The sequence below is a fragment of the Gracilinanus agilis genome, chromosome 2 (genome assembly GCF_016433145.1).
Source record: "Gracilinanus agilis isolate LMUSP501 chromosome 2, AgileGrace, whole genome shotgun sequence".
Lineage (NCBI taxonomy): Eukaryota > Metazoa > Chordata > Mammalia > Didelphimorphia > Didelphidae > Gracilinanus > Gracilinanus agilis.
In genome coordinates this window covers 458,723,267-458,748,302 of record NC_058131.1, presented here as the reverse complement: position 1 = coordinate 458,748,302, position 25,036 = coordinate 458,723,267, and the positions used below count along the sequence as shown (strand labels likewise).

General features: G+C 35.7%; 1 protein-coding gene across 8 annotated transcripts in view; it reads left to right on the top strand.

The window, feature by feature from the left end:
* The window catches only part of GPHN (gephyrin), a 787,688-nt gene that overhangs the window by 630,998 nt on the left and 131,654 nt on the right, over nt 1-25,036 (top strand). For all 8 annotated transcript variants that reach the window (XM_044664832.1, XM_044664830.1, XM_044664831.1 and 5 more), the window contains one exon: nt 10,766-10,903. In XM_044664832.1, coding sequence (XP_044520767.1) covers nt 10,766-10,903 — 138 coding nt within the window. The remainder of the gene's footprint in view (nt 1-10,765; nt 10,904-25,036) is intronic.

Genomic DNA, 25,036 nt, shown 5'->3' with positions numbered 1-25,036 from the left:
CTTTAAGTTCTGTTTACCTCAGTTTCCTCATCTATAAAATGGGGATACTAGCACTTATACTCACAGAGTTGTTGTAAAGATCAAATGAGATAATTATGAAACCCATACAGTGCCTAGCACAAAGTAAGTACTATGTGTTAGCTATTATTATTTTTAAATTTCTTATAGAACAATAATATTTGATTGCATTCAGATGCCACAACTTATTCAGCCATTCCCCAGCACAGTTTATTTTTAATTTTTGCTATTTCAATGTGTTGCTTAAATTTTTTGCATAAATAGGTCTTTTCTTGATGTCAGTATCTTCCTTAGAACAATTATGTGGTCAAAGGCCATTATCTTTATTATATTTATAACATTTTTTAATAAGTCTTCATTGTTTTCAAGAATTATTAGCTTGCCTGATTTCCCATAACTATAAACAGTTAATTTTTCCTACTTCTACCATTTTTGATAGTATTATTATTGCAGATTTCTGGATCATAAGTTTATAAAATCATGTCTAGGATTGCAGTGGAACTCAGAGGTCACCTCATCTAACCCCCTTATTTTTACAATTGAGGAAACTGAGGGTAACTTCCCCAAAAGGCATACAGATGGTAAATGTTAGAGATGTAATTTGAACTTTGATTCCAGAACTATCTATTCATTATGCTGCCAGTGTGATAACACTAATTATTTTCATTTCTTCTTTTGAAAACTCCATATCCTTTACTTATCTGTTATATTTGTGTCCATTCTCTATAAATTTTGGATGTCAGACTTTTATTAGAAGTGTTTAAATTTTTTTCAGTTCAATATATTTTCTTCTTATTCTAGCCAAATTGATTTTATTTGTGTCAATTTTTTTTATTTTCATATAATTAACCTTAGTTACTTTTTCTTAATTTACTCCATACCTTTAACTTCTATCCACAGTTATAAAAGATAGAACCTCACATTCTCCTTTTCTTTTCTTTTCTTTTCTTTTTTTATTTGTGTATTGTGTATTGTGTATTGACTCCAAGGCAGAAGAGTGATAAGGGCTAGGCAATAGGGGTTAAGTGATTTTGCCCAGTGTCACACAGCTAGGAAGTATCTGAGGTCAGATTTGAACCTAGGACCTCCTGTCTCTAGGCCTGACTCTCAATCCACTGATGTACCCAGCTGCCCCCACATTCTCCTTTTCTTGATTTAATTTTTTTTTATTTTGAACTTAAACACCAAAAAAGAGCATTTCTGTTTAAAAGGCAGAATATTTAAAAAGAGCTTTTATATTAAACTATAAATCTCTTTCATATTACTTGATTTTACTTTAAAAGGGCACAATAACTTCTACACATTACTTTTAAAACTATCTTGCTTGCCTATGCTTCTCACCTTATTTTTATTATTACTTTTCATATGTGTATACCAAGTCTACTTGGAATTATTATGATATATTGTGTAAAAATGCTGAGTTGAATCTAGTTTTGATCAGTTATTGTTGAATAAAACATTTTCCCAGCACATTTTTTGGCCTTAGATTCATGGAAGATCAACTTGTATTATACATCTACTAAATTTTGCTCTTCCATTTAAAATTTTTTTGTTTTATCCATTGCCAGATAATTTCAGTAATTTCAGCCTTATGATATAATTTATTATCTAGCAATGCCCACATCTCCGTTTTTCCTACTTTTTTTTCCCATGGCAGGAAAATTATTTTGATATGTGCTTAAGGGATGGAATAGAGATCTAAAAGACAAAGGACACATAGAAACAAACTAGAAAACTTTTTTTTTAATCCTTACCTTCCATTTTAGAATCAATATTGTGTATTATTCCAAAGCAGAAGAGCAGTAAGGACTAGCTAATGGAGATTTAATGACTTGCCCAGAGTCACACAGCTAGAGAGTTTTTAAGGCCAGATTTGAACCAAGGACCTCCCAGTCTCTAGTCTTGGTTTGCAATCCACTGAGCCACCTAGTTGACCTTAGAAAGCTATTTTAATAATCCAAGGAAGAAATAATGAAGGCTGGGCCTAGGGTGGTAGCCTTGCGAATAATGAAAAGGAAAAACATACAAAACATGTGGTGGAAGTAAAATTGACAGAACTTGGTCAATCTTATTTATAAATGAAAAGAATGGGTAAAAAGTGTCACAGAAGTTTTGAATTTGAGTGACTGAAAAAAATAATGGCTTCCTCAATAGAAGTAGGAAAGTCTAGAAAAAGAATAAGTTTTAGAGTGAAAAATTAATTAGATTTTCAGAATATTAAGTTTGACATGAAAATGGGATATCCAGCAAATAGCTGTAAATTGTAGGCTCAAATTTGGATAACAGAGTAAGTCTAGGAATATAAATATGCAAGTCATTTTCATAAAAAGTGATAATAGAACCCATGAAAGTAGAGATCACCAAAGGAGAGAATGTGGAGAATAAAGAAAAGGTCTAGGACAGAAGATTGAAGGATACTCATCATTAAGAGCAGGAGATATATTATTTTCAACTAGGACTGAGAAGGAGGAATCAGGCAAAGAGCACTAAAACACTGGATTACCATGGAAGTGAAGAAAAACAAAAGAATCCTGGTGAAAGGGTAGTTTACAGTGTCAAAAGTTCCAGAAAGGTTAAGGAAGCCTGGAAATGGTCATCAGAATTTATTTAACTGAAATACTTTGTTTCAACACAATTTACAAACCCTTAACAAATTATCATTATTCCCATTTTATCATTGAGGAAACTCAGATAGAACTAAGGTTAAATGACTTTCCCAGATTTACACAACTCTGGTCTTCTGCTTCCAGGCTTGGTGCTCTATCCACTGCCCCACCTTTCTTCTCCACTCCTCACATCCAATTTATTTTCTAGGTTTTATTGATTCTGCTTCTATGTTATACCCTCATTTTATCCATTCACATAGCTATTACCTTAGTTCAATCCCTCTTAATCAGTCTCCATGCCTCCAGTCTCTCCCCTCTCTAATCCAGCTATCCTCCACCTAGCTGCCAAATTACAGATCTGATCTGATCATGGCACCACTCTACTCAAGAGATAACTCTGCTCAAGAGATAACTATCCCTTGCCTCAGTTTGGCTTTTAAAGCTAGTTACAATCTGGTTTTGGCCTACTTTTCAGGATTTTTTTGCACATTACTCTTCACATCCTCCCCATTCTAGCCAGACTGGCTTTTTTGTTGCTCCCATACATGGCATTCCATTTCACTTCTGTACTTTATCACAGACTGTCTCTCCTGCTTGGAAAGCATCACCTCTTCACCAAACAGCTCCTAGAGGAAGCCTGTCTATCCCTTACCCTCTAGTCTCTGATGCTTTGTCTATAAAAATTATTTATATTTTTATTTAATTTTCTGTGCAGACATTTAGAATATAAATACTTTGGGTCTGGGATTATTTTATTTTTTTCCTATACTTAGGGTGAGCCTAGTACTTACTGAATGAATTGAATTAAATTGGATTGAGGTGAAGAATAGAGGAAATGAGGGATTTCATGATAGATGACCTTAATTTTCTTAGGAAATTAACAAGTAAAAACTTCTGTTAGGATTAGAAGATGGTGATGTTGAGGGCTTGTAGAGAAGGAGGGAAGGAGGGAGAAGGAAGCATTTGTTAAGTGCTTCTCATGAGCCAGGCACTGTGGCATTTGGAAGGTATACTTTGGAGAGTACAAGTCAAGGAACAATAAAAGAATTATTTGGAGCAATGAGGCCCCAGTTATGATTAAATAATATTAATTTGTAGTTGACCCACTCATTTCTAGTAGCATTTAGAATTTTAGAAATGGAAATATTTAGAAATAGAAATTTAGAAAGAGTTAAAAACCTATGCAGTAGATGAACTAGGGCATTGTTATGGCATGAATAGAACAAGAACTAGGGGGGAAAGAGATTCAAGGTGGGAAACAATGTGCACTTAAACTGATTTAAAATTTTGAAGTGAGGAAAGTAAGACCAGAAAGAAGGGTCAAAAGACCAAAGAGGGGAAACCAGGGAATTTCTTCCAGAACCTCCCAGAACTCGATGTATGTACGTAAGTAAGGATAGTCAGTCAAGATAGTTAGCTAGTATTTATTAAGCACCAGCTGTTTGGCAGTAATTGTGCTAAGTTCTGGAGATCCAAAGAAAACAAAAAGTCACTAATCTCAAGAAACTCACTTCTAATGGGAGAGACAATATGCAAATAGCTATTCAAACAAAATATATACAGGATAAATTGAAGGTAGCCCCAGAGGAAAGGCATTAAGATTTATTTAAAATAAAAAGGACTTCTTGCAGAAAGTGGGAATTTAGCTGAGACTTGAAGAAAGTCAGGGAAGCCAAAAGGCAGAAATGTGGAAGGAGAATATTCCCAGGAATCAGGGACAACTAGGGAAAGCACTAGGAATCAGAAGGTAGGTCATCTCAGAGAAATATTGAGGATCTTGGAGGTAATAGCAGGGAACCAGTAGAGTTTACTGAATAGGGAAGAGGATGAAATGATCAGACCTGTACTTTAGGAAGATCACTGGTACCTCTAAGTATAGGTTGGAATGGAATGGGGCTGAGAAACCAACCAGCAGGCATTAGTCTTGGCATGAGGTCATGAGGGGCCTGCTCCAAAGTGACAGCCGGGTCAGAAGAGAGCTTATGAGAGATGTTATATAGGAAGAAAAGAAAAAAATAAATTTAGGAAGAGTGAGCCAGATAAAACAATAGAAAAGAAATTGTGATTTAGGTGTAAAATTTCAGAATTCATGAATTTCATTGAGAAAGGGGTGTGGGGTTGAATTAGAATAATGAGGTTCTGATATTGACTCTTCTGCCTACCAAGTGGCATTGGTTACTTCACTTCTTTGGCCAGTTTTCATATTAGTAAAATTAGATTTGATCTCTAAAGTCCACTTCAGTGCTAATTCTATGTATGAGACATGGTAAATTCAAGGATCAGGGGGAATATTAGTTGTTCCATACTCTCAAATAACAAAGCATTAGCACAAAAGCACCAAGGATTTAGCTTCAGGACAAAAAGAATGGAGAAGAACAAAAAAAGCCCAGGTTTATACATCTACTATTCCACATAACAGTCACAGCTCTTTTTTTATGGTATTTTGCCCTGTACAAAGTGTTTTCCTCACAGTAATCCTGAGAGGTAAGCATTATTATAGCTATTTTACAAATAAGGAAATAACAAGGTTATTTCAAGTGCTAAAGCCATTTTTTTTCATTCCAAGCCTATAACTCTTTTCACTATAGAATTATGCCTCAAATATAGATAAGCCAAAGATTTATTAAGCAAAACCTGGGTATCAGTATGGCAGACATGAACAAAACAGAGTAAATGATAATAAAACATTCAGAGTATCAAGTAGGAAAATCCACTATATTGTGTTTCTTTTTTTAAAAGGCTAAATATATCATTTATAGTCAATCCTAATCATTCACTGGTTGTGAGTCATCCAAGCCTCCTTTCTACTTTGTGACTTCCATTTGCTCTTTGAAAAGGAGAAGGAAAAGGAATCTATCCAAGTCAGGCCTTTTTCTGTTGGCTAGAAACTTGGTTGCAAAAAGAAAATAAAATAGAGGGAAAAAGAATATTTCTTCATTTATTTCTGTAACTATCAAACGTGTGGATTTCTTGGTTTCATGCTACTTCATTTCTCCATTAGCCAAGTCGATCTAGACTTATTTGTCACCATACTTGTACTAAAGTGATATGGATTTGCAATGCATACTTTGGCAGTAAGCTCCTGTTTGTCATCTCTTTGTATATGCTCAACTTCTTTTTTAACTTTAATGGTTTTACCCACTCCTTCCCCCCAAAAGAGAATAGTCTCTTCAGCTTCACTTTTTTCTTTTATTTTGTTTTTCCCCCAAAAGGCTTTGGGGGATAACTTAAGTAAACATTACTCAAAATTCATACTACCCTGAATATCTGGTTGTTGTTGTTTTTTATCAATCAATAAGCATTTATTTTTTGTGCCAGACATTGCACTTAACAGCAATCCTTCTACAGCATACTTTTTTACATTTTCATAATACTACAGTATCTCTCTCAGAACTCAAGACTGTGTGTCATGATATCGCCATGTAAGTCAAAGAAGGAAGGGGTTAAGCAAAATATGCCTCAATTGAAAATAAACTAACAAAAGATTAGTGTTGGAATTAAAGCTTTTATTGTCTTTCAATATCAAAAATTTTACATACTTTTAATTTTCCTCAGCAAAGTCTTTATTTTTTTCTTTCTTTTTCCTTTTTAAAAAGGAGAATCAAGTATTCTCCCATGACAAGCTGATATGCTTTCTACTACTATCAGCAGTTCCCTAGAGTCTAGTTGGACCAGTCACTCTTTCTTTGATTTATATGAAAGACTGAATGCTTTGCACATCTGAATGACAACATTCTGTGAATAATCAAAGACTCTAACTTCTTAATCTGAATACATTACATCCTCTGTGCTATTTAAATTTCTTAAGACCACTATTCATCCTCTTTTGACTTTCTTGCTTTTTAAAAAGATCCAGGGAGTAGAAATGGAATGTATTTGAGCAACAAAAACTGTGATAATTGAGAGAGTAATATTAATAGGGCAGAACAAGTATCTTCCTTATGGTTTTCAGCACATTCAAAGAATGAATAACGATTTAAGCTTGAACTACTTTGGGGAACTTTGTTGCTGATTGCTTTGAAGAATAAAGTTTCCTCCTGAAGTTATTTTGATTAATCAGGTAGAACTTACATAAGCCTTTTATTTGTTTCTACTTCCATCTCTTCTGTGATTTAGAGAAAGCATCATTTATTCATTTATTTTTAATAAACATTTGAATGGATTTTTCCAATGAAGATGAAACAGTGGGTTTATGGAGCTGACAGATTAAAATAGGGCATATCTGAAGTATTTCTACAGATGTAAACAGGTCTGTTTTTTGATCGACACAAAACATGGAAAAGGCCACTCATCTGCAAAGACTATTATGCTGAGGAGTAATAGATCAAATGGATCCACTAACCTCCTGCAGTGACCCAAAATTCCCAGAGAATTCTACAGCTAACCTAGATAAACTCTAGATTTCTCAGAACCAATTATGACTAGTCCAAATTCCCTGTAACTATTGCATCTAAGAAATATAGACTCTCTCCAAGAGGCCCAAATCCATGAATTTCTACCAAATAATACAGGTCATGGACATGGTGAAGTCAAATGGCTATTCTCCAGTCCTTTCAGCAGAGGACCTCTTTCCTAAAATTCTCTGCCCCACTTCTCTTCTTGTTGATTACTCTGGTTTCTTCAAGACTCAATTCAAATCCCAGCTTATGCAAAAAGACCTTTCAGGCACTTCTAGTTGCTAGTACTTTTCCCTCATAAATCATTTCCATCTACTCTCTATATATGTTTGATATATTACATGTATTATTTTTATGTATTATCTTATGCATTAAAATGTTTGTTGAAGGAGGGATTCATTTTGCCTTTATTTTCTAGCACTTAGCCCAAAACCTGACACCTTTTAAGTACTGAATATATACTGCCTACCTATTAGCCTGACTGACTGATTCAGGACTGACCTATCTTTGGGAAACAATGTCAAATCAAGAATCAACTCATTGAGTAGGCTTGAGAATCATGATTCCAACAGCAAGCCACATATGTCTTGGAGGATAGTCTAATATGGGTTTGCACATTTTCTGGTCCAGAGATATCCAAGCACTAGATAAAAACCTTTTTGAACTTCTCTGAGCTGTTCTTTATCCATATCCAAACATATGTCTGGAATCAGGATAGCCTCGGTCTTTTAATGAATAAAAGAACCACTTAATTCATAAAATTCCACTCTTAACCCTGTTTGCCTTCACAGGTCCAGCCAATCCAGACATTATACCAAGCCAAAATACAGTCAACTCACAGAGTAGAACAAAAGAGAGTCACTATTTGTCCCCGTAGTTTCTTTTAGGTCATATTTTTTTTTTTTGCTGATCTTTTTGTTTACTTTGAGTTCCTCCTTCCCTCCTCATTTCACAACCCCTTCACTTATTATCCTAGCTTCTCTTCCTTTACTCTTGTTGTTTAGTCATTTCTAGTTGTGTCTGACCCTTTGTGACCCTACTTGGCTAACATATTGGAATGGTTTGCAATTTCCTTCTCCAGCTCCTTTTACAGATGAGGAAATTAAGGCAAACAGGGTTAAGTGACTTGTCCAGGGCTACACAGCTCATGTGTCCAAGCTGAAAAAGAAAATGACAAACCACTCTGGTATCTTTACAAGAAAGCAACAAAAGGGGTTGCAAAGAGACAGACACAACTAAAAATTATTAAACAACTTAATATTCATCAACTTATTAGCCAATTCCTAGGATTGTTATGAGGATAAAAAAAGTAAACTGCAAAATGTTATGTAAGTATAAAGCAGTTTTATCTTTTCTTTCTAATTTCATAAGATTAGAAAACCAAATTGTGTTTTTAAATTTTATATGTGTATGTCTATTACTGAAAGAACTCAGTTGGCATACATTGTAATACCGATGCCAATATCTATATGGGTCTTTTTTTTAGTTTGTTGATGTGCAAATTAGAGGACAGCCTAAGAACTGCTTATTTTATCTAATCTCTATATCTCTTAATCCACTGAATTAGATTTTAGTTGGTGATGGCTATCTTTTACTAATCTCTGTATCTTTCTATCCAGCGAACCAAATGTTAATTGATAATGACAAGTATTCTTAGGTGATAGCACAGTGATTTCCCAAAATCTCTTCTAGAAATGTCCTGATTCAGTTGAGGAAAGTGAAAAAGTTATTCTAGATTATATGTGGACAAAATATGATCTGTGAATCTTTTATATCCTCATTGAGTTAAAAAAGAAAGAAAATTATTAACTATTACCAACTAAATTTTTAAAAAGGCAAGATTGGTTTAGTGCCTAAAATATTATGACTTTACTATCTGATACTGTCATATCAGGCCTTCCTCTCTTCATTCTCCCCCTACTTGTCTTAGCTGCTCAGTTTCTGTTGATGGATTCTCATCATTGTCATACTTTGCAACTGTGGCTTTCCCCTAAGACTTTGTTCTAGACCTTTTCCTCCTTCTAATCTCAGTACTATCTCCATCGGTGATATCATCAAGTCAATTGTCATCTCTTTGCAAATCATTCACATATCTATATATCCAGCCCTGGTCTCTCTTTTGAGCTCTAATCTCACATCTTCAGCTATATTTCACATTTCAAACTAGATTTCCTCTAGGCATCTCTAATTCCAAATATCTACAACAGAATAATTATATTTCTCCTCAAACCCTCCCCTCTTCTAAACATCTCTATTACTTTTAAGGTCACCTTCATTTGCTGAATCTTCTTGGGAAGTGAAGAATGGAGTAAAAGGGCTGTATATGTTCCATATATATACAGCCCTTTCACTCCATTCTTATCACTGAATTTCAGGTCCCCAGCACCTCCTACCAGGACTATTCTCTCTAATTGGTCTCTCTGCCTCAAATCTATCCACTCCTCATTCTAATTTATCCTCCACAGACCTGCCAAAATGATTTTCCTAAAGCACAGGTCTGCTCAACAAACTTTAGTGATTCTCTATTAATTCTAGGACCCTTTAGACATTCCTCTTTATGGTGTTCTAAGTCCTTAATAACTTGATCTATTCCTACTTTTCCTGACCTCATACTTTACTCCCTACTACACACACCATGGTGCAACAAAACTTGCTGTCTGTAGTACACAACATACATTTCCTGTCTTTGTGTCTTTGGCTAACTGGAATAATCAAATGCCAGAAATGCTCTCCTTCCTTACCTCTGCCTCTTGACATGCCTCACTTTCTTCAAGACTAAACTCTAGTCTTCTACATAAGGTATTCGTGGCTCCCCTATCCCAGCCTCATGAGCCTTCCCATGTAAGATCACCTTCTTTCTACTTTATATATCTTGTCTGCATCAATTTATATGTATATTGCCTTCCTAATTAGTTTCTTTGTTTCTCCAGTGCTTAGCAAACACGTGGCACATAATAAACATTTAATAAATTCTTATTGGTTAATTGGTTGATTGATTAAACCTCACCTCTCTCTGCTGTATTAAGAACCAAACTGGAGAGGGGATATAATTGGTTTTTTTGGAGTCCGGTTGTTTTTTAAACCCTTACCTTTTGTCTTAGAATTACTACTAAGTATTGGTTCCAAGGCAGAAGAGAGTGATATGGGCTAGGCAATGGGAATTAAGTGACTTGCCAGGAGTTACACAGGTAGGAAGTATCTGAAGTCAAACTTGAACCCAGGACCTTCTGTCCCAAGGCCTGGCTCTCTTTTCCACTGAGCCACCTAGCTTAGTTAAGACAGTAATTTGACTGCAGGCCTATCTTAGATTGTCCCCAAAAGTTGTGTACCATATTTAGTCATAATACCTTGTCTCCCTGTTCCAAGTACCCCTAGGACTAGTCTCTCAGCAGATAAAAAGAAAGGATCAAAGCCAGCAATATATAGGTCCAAGAATATAAGGCCCTTTCCTTCTGGGGACCAACCAAACTCCTTTTTAGCTCTTTAGAACAACTCCCAAATTAGTTCATTAAAATCCCAAACAGATATCCTACCTAATTTTAGCATATAATGTAACAATGATGATTTGTTCTGCTTTTTTTTTACCCAAATAGAGATTTTTGAAGTGAAAAGGTCATTTCTTTGTTTTGTTGTCTTTATTTTGGAATATTTCAAAATGGAAGTTATTTATGTGCACAAATTATTTCTATCTTCCCGTTGCTGTTCTAGTGACCACAATCTCAGCTGAAATCTCTTTTTGTATAGGTCACAGTGCTGTTGATATCACCAAAGTGGCAAGAAGACATCGCATGTCTCCATTCCCACTGACATCTATGGATAAAGCTTTCATCACAGTCTTAGAGATGACACCGGTGCTCGGAACAGAAATCATCAACTACCGAGGTACAATCAAATATAGCACAGATATAGTACAAAGGTACCTTGTCTGCAATGTTTCTCTATGTTCAAGCTTAAATATTAAGAGCTATAGTTTTCATAAAAATAATAGGTTTACTTGCTTGATATTCTGATTTTTACCACATAACTCTATCTTAATTCTCATGACAACAGTTTATTACTTCCTTTTTCAAAAAAAAAGAAAGAACTGTCATTATTTTCTACTAATTCCAGTATGAACTAAAGAAAACTCAGAGCTGAGTGGTAAACAGAGCTATTTATGAGACAACATGCTAATATTCCTGCTTGATAAATGGAAAACAACTGATGATGCCTATAAAAATGTTTTTCATGCTATGGAAGCCCTTCCTTTGAAAACCAGAATCCAATAACACATTGTCTATAGGGATAACCAAAAATCATTGATTTCTCTTTTTCTTCTTTGTATTTTTTAAATTAAAATCTTTTTAATAGAAACTTAACAAACATGAACATCTCTGAATTTTGTTCAGTTTACACATGTATGGCAGCTAAGATATTTGTGGATATGAGTTATTATGTAGATATGAAAAAAAGAAAGCTAAACATATAAGAAATTTATTATTTTGTTTATTGCAACCTTTTCTTTGTATGGAGAAATGCTTGTTTTATTTAACTTTCTAAAATTGGGGCAAGGGTTAAATTCATATAGGGATATGGAAAAGAATAACCAAAATTTTTATCAAATACCTATATGTGATCACTGAAAAAATAAGGAATAATTTAAATTTCTTAATGTAAAATACAACTTTGAAAACACACTTGAGCTAGTACTTCATTATATTTTTATGTAAGCTTAAATTTTTTAAAAATAATTCAAAGCCCTTATCTACCAAAAAAAAAACCTGTGATAATAAGAAAAATGCCCCGCTTGTCTCTTTCCCCTTCAGCTTTATTTCATTTTCTCTTCTATGCTTTTCATACTTATTACTCCTTATTCTAAGACCTCAGTAGCGTAAAATTCATACTGTTGAAAGTTAGTGCCAAGGTTGGTTTCCTTATTTTTTTAGGATTTTGGAAATAAAGCATAGAAATTTTAAATATTTAACTTAGTGGTTTTTTTAAATTATGTAACCTATTTACTCATGGCTTGTAGCCACCATATATGTGGATTGAACCAAGCTCAGAGATGCAATCATATAGCTAAAAGACTAGCTTCTTTTCTTTCCAATACCACAAAATACAAAATTATTGAAGATGATGTAATAAATGGCATTCATTTTAGTTGGAAAATTAAGGCTGGTAAAACATATTAAATATCGGGTTCCATCGTAAACTTGGAAGGTCCTCTCTATTCATTTTGCATTTGTTCTGCATTTCTAGCTTTCTTCTACACTCTTATATAAGCAAGGGGTCAAGGTACAAATTTACTCTCCTATTTTCCCTCCTTGAAGAAAATTATGATTAAAAGAGCCCAGTAGAGAAATGAATCAGTCAGGCCTTCACTGTATGACAACTGGAGTCAATTTGGATGAAATGAAAGTTCTCATCTACTTTTAAAGGTAGAATGAATATTCAGAAATAGATTATACATGTTATATATATCCTCTGACACTGGGGCATTTTCAGGAAGTATGAATGTACTCTCAAGTTAGAAAGGAATTATGAAACATTAACAATCTGTTACGATTAAAAATGATGAAGACTGATGTAATAATATAAATTAGTAGTTTAATTAAAGCCATGCTGATAGAGATAAAAATCATTAGACCATGCGCCTGTCAGAATTCACACTGCCTCCGCCATTTTTACCTTTCGTATATCATGCTCATGTAGCTAAGAGGGTGACTTCCTCCTCACCCAGGAGACTTAACCCCTCTCTTATATCATCATACTTCCTGTTTGCCATGAGGAATCATGGGAAATGTAGTTTCAAAGTCTCTCACATGTCCATAGGAAATATATAACATACTTTTAAATGGCATCTTCCCAATTCCAAATATACAATTCCCCCTGAGGTCTGGCAAAAAAAATGGTTAGCCCTTTTTCTTCGCTGGACCTGTAAAAATAGACGACTTCTAAATTTTAGGAATTTGGGGGATAAAAGAAATAGATGAACGAATGGATAAAATTAGCCACATTGACAAAAAACCAATTTGGGGGCAGTCCCCTATTGGCATAACATGTACAATTAAAACAACACATTCAACTGAATTTCAACTCCCCATAAATTCAATTAACTGCACCCCAAGGTTCAAATTTTGGTCTTCATGGTACAGTGAAGGCTTTTCAGGCATCATTATGGTGTCTTCACCAAACAGGTTCGTCGTCTGGATTCTGGGGAGATGGCAATATCCTTATCCTGAAATTATTCTTAAAAGAATTTAAACTTTACATTATAGATTACAAAACATACATTTTCTTCTGAGAATTATACATTTCCCTGTGAAATTACTCCTAAAAGAGTTAAATATACATATATTTTTACATTATCGAAATTAAAAAAAAAACTTAACACACATCCCCTTGAGGAAAATTCTAAACACACCTTTTTTTTTCTTTAAAAAGGGTACCTCAGGTCAGCTAAGGATGAGCGGCTGAGTCACGAGGGTTGTATGAAATCAATTGGCAAAATACAAAGAATAAAATTCAAGGAAAAAAAAGAAAAAGTTAACTTGTGAATGAAAGGTAAAATGTGCAAAAAAATGTAGGGAAAATAAACTTATAACAGGCTTTTGAAACAAGGCCCAATGAAAAGGATTTAAGCAGTTAGCTATTACCCACTTAGGGCCAGGACTTAAGGGAAATGTCTCTCACTGATCTGATTTGCCATCAACTTTTTAGGGAAGTGAGCCAAATAACTAACCCAACTTAGGTGCTGGCCTAGGAATTTAAGTTGAGGGGACCCACGTCCTCTAAAGTTTTAGAAAAGACTGGGACTCCAGGACTCAAACCCCAATTTCTAAGCCCTAAAGTATTAGCATAGAACTCCTGCAATCCATGCAGATTTTTTAGTCATGTCTCTGACCATGTGCTTTCTTAGCACTAATTAACGGCTTTATATTCCCTTCTCCTGGAATCAGACTGAAAGGCATTTAATCAGTCCCGTATTCCTCAGGTATTTGCATTAAGCGTATATCACTATAAAATAAATTTTTAAAAAAGGATAAATAATAATTATATATGTTCTTCCAGTACAAGATGAGAAAAAGGAAAAATCAATTGCTCGGATAAAAAAGAAGGTTTTAAAAATCAAATATATATATATATATATATATATATATATATATAGCTTAGAAACAGAAGGGTTATGTTACCCAAAAATGAGATTTTCTGTGAGAGAAAATGGATCTTACAAATAGCAGATTCACAATGCACATTCAAATAGAGTACCATAATTTCTAATAGCACATTTTAAAACAATAAACAATGGTGTTTAAAAAATCATATACTTGTTACAACTTTTAAATCTTGGCTAACAGTTTCTTAACAAACTCTGTAATTGCTTCCATAGCAAAATCTGATATTTAAAAAATCTTCTGGTCTAAATTATCCTCAGATAAGAATATACAGGAGCTCCTTGGCCTCCTGTTTTAAAAAAAAATCCCGGGTAGGAAATTTTATGCTTCTACCCATTTAAGGCAATAATTTTTTTATAATAAAATATATAAAAGCTTATCCTTTAAGACAACAATTCTTTAGGATTTAAAGTAAAAGTTAAAAAACCTCTTGTAAAATTACAAGTTAATTCTCAAGGCATGGAAACTTCCAAGGTTCTATACAATTACCAAGACAGAATAAAATTTAAAAAATATGTGCTCCTATAAGATGTTATAACCACAGTGTTTTTGATACAGTAAGCTTTAAGTAAATTAGGAAATATAATAAAATCATAAGCAGAAACTTCATTAGCTTAAAACAATTCAGTGCGACAGGAAAATCAACGAAATAAGCAAGATTAATTCACAAAACTAATTAGCAAAATACAGTAAGATACAGTCTCTTTAAAACTCTGAGTTCTGAGGTTTTAAAAATAAGGGGTTTTTAAAGTTCAAAGTTCTAAGCAGGTACGGGGTGAATTTCCTCCCTTGATGTTCAGTTTTTAATAATCGCAAAAGTTTGCATAGGCCATGCACCCGATGAAGTACTCTAGTTCAAGGTTCAGACGCTAGCGTCCATGTGTGTGGGCTCGGGGCTAGAGAAAAGCTTAGGTCAGTTTTGTAGAAAATCCCACGTGTAGAGCCTGTGGGGGTGCGGGGGTGCCTAAATTAGGTCTTTAGAGAAACACATGGAGGGCTAGAATGCCTTTCAGGTTAAGAGTCCCCTATAAGAGAGTAGGGAGAAAGGGAGAATATACTTCCCAAATCTTTAGCAGCAGAGCTGAAGCAGTCTCTGAAGATGGAGATCTCCGCAAGTCAAAACCGGGCTGTAGTGAAAGTGGCAGCAGTTCCAGCAGTCTCCAAGTCAGGGCAGGGCTATAGTGGAAGTGGCAGCACCAGCGAGGCAGGATCAGAGAAGTGGTCTGCTCCTATAAGTCAGGAAAAGAGGCGGAGATCAGAGTAGGCAGGAATGTGAGGCAGTGGCCTGTACTGGCGTTTTGGTTTTAAAGCCAAAAGCCAGAATCGGCTGGTCTGACCTCCCAAGGTGGTTTGGGCTGGACTGGCTGGCTGAGTCCCACAGGAGGCAAAAACATGCTGTTGCTTATAGCGAAAGCATGGCGAGGAAAGCCACTTTCCTTTTTTTTTAAATTGCCCAAAAAAGCTGAGTAAGACGGCCAAAAAACAGGCATGGCTCTCTTTAGGCTATCTGGAAAATTGCGAATTCGAATTTCGACCTTCTGGTTGCCATCAATGTTACGATTAAAAATGATGATGACTGATATAATAATATAAATTAGTAGTTTAATTAAAGCCATGCTGATAGAGATAAAAATCATTAGACCATGCACCTGTCAGAATTCACACTGCCTCAGCCATTTTTACCTTTCGTATATTGCGCTCAGGTAGCTAAGAGGGTGACTTCCTCCTCACCCAGGAGACTTAACCCCTCTCTTACATCATCATACTTCCTGTTTGCCATGAGGAATCATGGGAAATGTAGTTTCAAAGTCTCTCACATGTCCATAGGAAATATATAACGTACTTTTAAATGGCATCTTCCCAATTCCAAATATACAAATCTTAAAGTATACATTTTTGCCACATTATTTTGGAACAGCCACTCTGGGAGACTCTTAAAACACTCTGAAGAAACTGATAGTCTTTTCAGTGTCCAGTAAAGTCATCTGTACATTATTGGGGGAGGGGAGGAATGTAGAAAATAGTCACTTACTTTTTCCTTCTGAGAGAAAATACAGCAAGCTCAAATTCATTTCCCTTTCATCTGTTCTAATAAATTCTATTACTTGTCACTCATGAGGAGACAAACCCTTCAGGAATGATTAGCTTCCTGTCAGCAACTACTTCTATCAATACTAATGAAAAAGTGACAAAGATCCCAGCACACAACCTCCAGATCGGATAAAGCTTGGTTTTTGATGCAAAACAGAATTAGTTATAATAAGGCCTTATGTAATACTGTAGTTATATTCAAAGAAAACAGCATTTTGTATTTTTACAAGTTTCTACAAACCGAAAAACAGCTAGGGGAAGTAGATATGTATTCCAAAGTATGACCAAATTTTTTATTATTATTTAGCTTGTTCCTGTGTCTATGAGACTTAAAATCATCAGTGCTACTATTTTTTTAAAGCCTAATTCATCAATGGCTGAGTAACTCAAATTAGAATATTATTAATGCTTCAGAATCTTATTTGGAAATTTGAATCTTGCCTCATCAAATCCATTATGTCATTTTCAATCAGAAGTTTATAAACATAACCTTTTAAAAATTTGTCTGAGTTTTTCTTACATCTTTTTTCCATTGATTTTGATCTCCCACATTTTGTCCATAAGCTTCATTTGTGAATTTAACAGTTCTTCTAATCAGTAACTTCCATAATTGAAACGGTCCTACTCAAAAAAATCCTAGTCACCAGCACTATTTTTTTTTTTTTGGAAAAGATGCTATAAATGGAAATTATGCACTCTGACTCTTATTTTTCCCATTTTTACAAATGGGAGTAAGCCTACTGGAAAAGAACCTTTTTTTTTTAAAACCCTTACCTTCCGTCTAAGAATCAATACTGCTATGTATTGGTTCTAAGGCAGAAGAAGGGTAAGGACTGAACAATGGTGGTTAAGTGACTTGCCCAAGATCACACAGCTAGGAAGTGTGTGAGGCCAGATTTAAGCCCAGGGCCTCTCGTCTCCAGACCTTACTCTCTATCCACTGAACCACCTAACTGCTCCTTCAAAAGACCTTTTAAAGAAATGACCAAAAAATATCTTATTAAATCAACTATAAATAATATTGCTGTACATTGCATAAAGTGAAGCTTTACAAAATCAATGAAAATTTGATACAATAAACAATGTATATTATTTCTTTATATATTATAGTGGCAGATGTTATGATTAAAAATGATGAGGGCTGAGATCAAAAGGGAGAATAGTATTTTAATAAAAGCCATGCTGATAGAGATAAACTGACCACGCGCCTGTAAGAAAAACCTATTCCAACCTCACCTCAGCCATTTCCCTTCCTCTCTCCTCGAGCTCAGGTAACTAAAGAGGAAGTTCCAAGTCACTTCCCCCTAATTTCAAACAGTCCCTCACCTTGAATACGTCATCCAAAACAGGAAACCCATTAGGGATCACGGGAAATGTAGTTCCAAGTATCCCAAGTGATTTTAAATGACACATAGAGTATGTTGTATAATATTATTATTTCATCTAATTCAATTCAACAACAATTCCTTTAAATTTCTTAAGTTATTTTTACTTCCAAAAAAAGCAGAAAGTAAAAGAATATCTTGAGTTGGATTTTAAAATTCAAAAGTACCCTTTGGGGAGGTTTTGACAGGCAACTTTGAGAAAATTTTTTGTGGGACTTTAAGCTTTATGATATCTTTTCAAGAACGGCATCTAGGGATCTGTGTTGATCTCAGATGGAACAGGCTAGCTTTTTTGAGGCAGTAGGTTCCCCCTCACCAAAAATCTTGAAGGAAAGGCTGGATGGCCACTTACTGAATATATTACAGAGGAAATTCTTTTCATATACATGTTGGTGCCTAAGGACTCTTCCTACACTTGTCTTAACTTTCATTTGTGAAGAGGCATCAGAAGAGAACATTAATGGAGAAAATAGGAGAGAGACTTTAAAGGTAGATATGAGAAATAACTCCAGGAGCAAGAAGACCAGGATATGTAGAGAAATTGTGGGGAGAGGGGCCAGGAAAATCGAGCATCAATACGTTCACCCTGGAAAAGAGAGCAGCCTTATCCACTTCAAGTTGAGGGGGGTATAGAAGAGGGAGTGGCCCAGAGAAATTATTTTCAAAAGCAAAGGAGGACTGGAAGCAAAGCAGACTCATTCCCTCTGCTTTGCCCTCAGCTATCTTCATTCAGGTATTTGAAGAAAGGGCTTTCAGGTGGAAGCTGTAAAGAAGCAGATTTGGACTGTAAATAAAGAAAAATTTCTTAGCAATTAGAGGTGTCTAAAAATAGAGGAAATGCGCATCGGCTATGGGGGGAATGGGGGGGTGAAGGGGAAATTAAGAGGATGAATCATGGGGGGCAGCTGGGTAGCTCAGTGGATTGAGAGCCAGGCCTAGAGACGGGAGGTCCTAGGTTCAAATCCGGCCTCAGACAGTTCCCAGCTGTGTGACCCTGGGCAAGACACTTGACCCCCATTGCCCACCCTTACCACTCTTCTGCCTTGAAGCCAATACACAGTATTGACTCCAAGACTGAAGATAAGGGTTTAAAAAAAAAAAAAAAAAAAGAACATGAATCATGTAACCATGTTAACTTTTCTAAAAAATAAAAATTATTAAATGGGAAAAAATAAAAACTCAGAACTATTTTAAAAAATGGAATGACCTACTTGGGTAGTAGTAGAATTACATTCATAAAACGTCTTTAAGCTGAGGCTCAATGGACAATTGGCTGTGATTTTGTAGAGCAGGGGTTGGCAATGTATGGCTCTTGAGCCATATCTGGCTCTTTTGAGGGCCAGATGTGGCTCTTTCTGCAGGAGCCATAAAGTCAATTTTTTTTCAGGCTCTGTTACAGGAGCGCGCACTGTGAGCACTGTACGGCTCTCACGAAATTACATTTCAAAAAATGTGGCGTTTATGGCTCTCACGGCCAAAAAGGTTGCTGACCCCTGTTGTAGAGGGTTTTCTTGTGTAAGTAAGGGTTTAACTAGAAGATCTCTGATATATCTTACAAACTCTGAGATTCTGAAATGCTTGGGCATTTTACTTTTTTATTTTTCCTATAAATTTCCCTTTTGCAGAGATGGCATTAGAGATCAATAATTTGTCTTTCTACTACATTTCTCAAAATTGGCTAATAAACATATCTTCTGTTATGTACTCTCTACCCTAACTTCCGCAAGTACTAATATACTCATTAAATGGTAGAACATATTAATAAGCCAGTGTGCCATAACTTATCTAAACTACTCCCTTGATATAAACCATATCCTAAAAAAATCTTGGAAAAGAAAAACTATAGAGTAATATATATATATATATATATATATATATATATATATATATATATACACATACATACACACACACACACATACATAAATACCTACATACATATAGGGAAAGGGGGAAGGGATGGGTATCCACTGAAAATTCTAATTATAGGCTTTACTCAGGTTTTATATAAGCCAGATATTTGAGTAGGGGGATGGTGAAGGATAATTGTGGCTCTTTGGGGGTCATATTGGTTTTTCCTTTATTGAGGAAGACCCTTCTGATTCCCAAGGCTCTGGGAGATGACAAATAAAGAAAAGAAACATTCTTATGCCTAGGAGTTTGTTATTCCCCACTAAGGCAGAACTGATCTTGACATTTCTGAGGGTTATATGCATTTTAATAAGTCTTAAGGCATTAGCTTTCAAGTAAAGAAGAAAGGGAAACAGGATTGGCCAATAGAGCCTCTCTGGCCCTTTCCAATCATAACTTCTTTGCTTATAAGACCAGCCTGGACACAAAAGCTTATGAAGGGGGACAGCTGGGTAGCTCAGTGGATTGAGAGCCAGGCCTAGAGACGGGAGGTCCTAGGTTCAAATCTGGCCTCAGACACTTCCCAGCTATGTGACCCTGGGCAAGTCACTTGACCCCCACTGCCTACCCTTACCACTCTTCCGCGTTGGAGTCTATACATAGTATTGCCTCCAAAGCGGAAGGTAAGGGTTTAAAAAAAACAAAAACAAAAAAACCTTATGAAGGGAAGCTTATGTTTTAGTCGAGTGGTCTGAAACAAATGATTTCATGACTTAGTATGGAGTATTGAAGTCAAATGAGCTCAATAATGTGACTTTGAATGGTATTGATACATATTTGTGAGTGCTTCTATGAAAGCAGGGCTGGACCAAAGTAAAGCAAGAGCATAAAAATGCAAATGATTGATCCCTCTGGGTGAATATCATTGGTAAATGGTGTCCTTTATAATATAATACATAAAACTGATAGAATTTTGGAGCTTAGAAGGAAATCTAGACTATCTATTATCTATTATAAGACTATCTTATAAGTGAATTCAGGCCCATAGAGATGAATCAGCTGATTTCAGAATGGGATCACAAAATCCTACTTGGAAAGAAACTAAGAAGCCTCCCGGCCTAATCTGTAGTTGAACAAGAATCCCCTCTCTGTTATATCTAACAAGTTGTCATACAGCCTTTGCTTGAAGGCAAAAGAAAAATTACCTCCTGAGGCAGGCCAGGTGTCCTGTCTAGTTAGTTTTCTACTTGTACTACCACTGTTTTCACCAGTAGCATAACACATAATGTGAACATAGATTTGTGAAAAATAGAGCATTATTTTCCTTCTTAAATATTACATTAGTATTTACAAAAATATACCTATTCTGTGTGGCAATTTTTGAATAGAAAATAATAATAATTCTATTGTGCTTCATAATTTCCCTGATTCTTTTTTATCTCAGGTGTATTTTATGTTCCTAAACTCCCAGAACATTTGTGGTTCCAATGAAGTATTTAAAGCTTTAAAGTCTTCTCTGTCCAGATTAATTTGGTATATGCAGCATTCTACCATGTTGCCCCTTAAATGGACACTCATTCACCAGTCTTTTTTTTTTCATCAGTCATTTATTAATCATCTACTTCATTCAAGCACTCTGATAGGACCTAGAAGAGCTACATGTAGAACTGAGATGTGGTTCCTATCCTCACTTACTTTATAATCAAATATCAGAATTCTTCTCTGCAGTAGTGTCGATGTATGTGTGCTTTTTTCAGTCAACATAGGGGAAAGAAATTATTCAAATAGCAGGGATTCTGTGAACTCTAAACTTTCTTATTTGGAATTATGTGACAAAGTATAGAAGTGCTTCTGGCCTCAGCTTCTGGTGATGGTGCAATTGATTGAGGCCTCCTGGCCAAAGAACTTCCTGCCATTTGCTATAGGAATGTCTCAGCCTCACTTCCTGTCCCTTCTAGTCAACTATGGAAAAAACTGTCCTAAAACCACATTGAAAACCTTGACTCTTGTCTCAGATCTCACAGCAAACTGTCATAGTTTGAGTGGTTTCAGGGATTCTCTGTGTTGTGTATTAAAGGTAGAGAGAGGTCATATTCAGGAACTCTCCTGTCTTCTCAGAGTAGCAAGAAGAGTCATTTTGGGGGGCACCTGGGTGACTCAGTGGATTGAGAGCCAGGCCTAGAGACGGGAGGTCCTAGGTTCAAATCTGGCCTCAGACACTTCCCAGCTGTGTGACCCTGGGCAAGTCACTTAACCCCATTGCCTGCCTTGGAACCAATACATAGTGTTATTCCAAGATGGAAGGTAAGAGTTTCAAAAAAAAGAACAAGAACAAGAACAAGAAGAACAAGAAGAAGAGGAGTTATTTTATAATCTCAGAGATTATAAAAAGCAACTCCTGGTGCTTCAGAGGACTCCGAAGGGATGGGACCAAGGTAATACTCAATGACCTTCCTTCAAATGAGGTTTGGTTAGTATACTTCTTGTATTCCTCCCAACCACTGAGAATTGAAGTCACTTACAAATTAAAAAGGGATATGACATTTCCCTTGTCTTAACCTGTCTTGAGAGTTCACACAGACATGATGCATTTAATGAGATCCAAGGAACAATGGGGTTAGGATATATTCAGGTCATTCTTTCAGCTAGCCAATTGTATGCCCCCTCATTTATTACTAAGAGCTAATTAAAAAGCAATCTTCATCTATTTTTGTCTCTATGTCTCAGGCAGGTCTCCAAAACAAGAATAAAGTGGAAAATAGGAATTTATCCAAGTAGTATAGATGAGAAAATAATAGCCAATGTTTTTAGAGCACTTTAAGGTTTCCACAGCATTTAACATACAGCATATCATTTATATTTCACTAACCCTACCAAACAGATACTTCATGTATTATTCCTGTTTTACAAATAAAGAGACTGAGACTAAAGAGCTGAAGTAGCCAGCTTTTGGAGGCAGTTATGTAGCTCAGTGGATAGAAAACCAGGTCTGGAGAGATGCAAGGTCTTGGGTTCAAATGTGGCCTCCAATATTTCCTAGCCATGTGGTCCTGGGCAAGTCATTTAACCCCAATTGCCTTACTGTTCTTCTGCCTTGAGATTGATATTTAGTATGAATTCTAAAACAGAAGGTAAGGGTTGTTTTTTTTTAAGTAGCTGGTTTTTGATCACATAACTAATAAGTTTAAGAGGTGGGATTTGAACCCAGGTTTTTCTGACTCTGGGATGTATGCAAGTTTTTATTTTTTCATTTATTTATATTTTTTACAAGTTTTTAAATAGCTGCAAAAGTTTTGCTTCACCAATATCTAAAGACTAACCTAGGAGAGGTAACTTGCAGGTGTTTCTCTTTATAAATATTATGCTTTGCCAACTTTTTCTATAGGTCTTTGTATGCTTGTGGTCCCTTGTACGTATGAATTTTGATACATTGTTCCATGAGTGAATCCCAGTCCATCTTTAAAATTGCCTCATCTCATTATACTCCTAGTTCAGTTATCTTATTAACATTCTGAATTATGCACATCTTGTTGCATCTTCCTCTCCAGACATCTTATACTGTTCTCTTTATGCATCCCATTACACTTTTAAAATATGAGCATATTTTCTAAATAAACACTCTAATCAAATACTCTAATAGTAGCATTGGAGCAACATAGTACAGTGGATATTCTAGGCTTAGAATAAGATTTGGATTTAAATCCTGCCTCTCTGACACTTACTAGCTGAATGATCTTGAGTGAAGAACTTAACTTCACCAGGCCACAGTTTCCTCTTTCATAAGATGAGGGGATTGAATTAGATGGCCTTTAAGGTCCCTTTCAGCCCTAAATCTATAATCCCATGATCCTTTCATGTGCAAAGATGACTTTACTGACTCGCTAGCATTAGGATATATGCTTTGAGTTTGTTTTCCAATGGTAGTATTATATTTGTTTTTCTTTCTATCAAACCCTAATTCTCTATTTCTGTGACTATCAGGATTCATGTCTTTGGTCTAGACCTGAAATGGACCAATGGAAAGACTGTCTTGTTAAAGCCTTTCATTTTGCAAATCAAAAAATTAAGGCCCATTGAGCTTAAGAAATTTGAAAGAAGTTTTCCAGAGAGCAGAAGAGATAGAAGTTAAAGCCAGGTACTCTAGATTCCACATGTCTCACAGCCTCCCCATTTGAATGGTAATTTATATAACTGTAGATGTGATTATGCGCCATAGCAAAGCTAGCCTTGTTCCCATTTAAGACTTAAACACAAAGTCTTGACGTTTTTGATACCATTTTCCGACCAGTTAAGTTCACCTGCCTGCTAAACTAATTAATCACAAATTCCTAATTTTCTCCTCTATAGGTCCATCATATGATACTTGTTCAGGTATCATATCTGGTTCCAGTTTTACCTCACTTTGAATAAATATGATACATGAAAATTTAAATTAAGCAAAAAATTTTTATGTACTACTAAGTGCTAACAGAGCTACAAAATTTAGAGTAAACAAAGCCTGCCTTCATGGAACTTACATCCTCGTATGAAAATGACATCTACAAATAGCTATAATACAAAATAAAGAATAGCTGGGGAGAGCCAGGCCTAGAGATGGGAAGTCCAAGGTTCAAATCTGACTTCAGACACTTCCTAGCTGTGTGATCCTGGGTAAGTCACTTAACCCCCATTGCCTACCCTTACCACTCTTCTGCCTTGGAACCAATTCACAGTATTGATTCTAAGATGGAAGATAAGGATTTTTAAAAAAAAAAGGAATACATGAAGAGTACATTAGGGAGGCACAATTCAGGTATTATGTATTGTTTAAGGGAATGAAAATAGTGATTTGAGACATCAGTAAAAGCAGAGGTAAAAGCAGAAATGGCATTTGAATTGGGCTTTAAAAAATGGGTAGAATTCAATAGGTAAAGCAAGGGGGGAAAGGACATTCCAGGTATCGAGAACGAACAGCATAATCTTAGGAACAGAGAAAATCTCAGTGGGTATTCACAAGCAGTAAATAGTCTGATTTGATTGGATCGTAGAGTACATGAATCAATCATTCAGTTGGTCATTAAACATTTACTAAGTGCCCACCATATGCCAGTTATTGTATGAAATATGACAATCCTTGTTCTCAAGGAGCAGAAAGTTTAAAGACAACATGCAAACAACTATGTACAAACAAGCTATAACAAGATAAACTGGAAATAAAATAATCAACAGAGACCAAGCACTAGAATTAAGAAGGAGGGGGCAGCTGGGTAGCTCAGTGGATTGAGAGTCAGGCCTAGAGACAGGAGGTCCTAGGTTCAAAGCTGGCCTCAGATACTTCCCAGCTGGGTGACCCTGGACAAGTCACTTGACCCCCATTGCCCACCCTTACCCCTCTTCCAACTAGGAGCCAATATGCAGAAGTTAAGGGTTAAAAAAATTAAAAAAAGAATTAAGAAGGAGCAGGAAAGATTTCCTATAGAAGATAGGATTTTAGTTAGAAGGAAGCTTAAAGGAAGTGAGGTTGCAAAAATGAGGATGGAGAACATTCCTGGCAT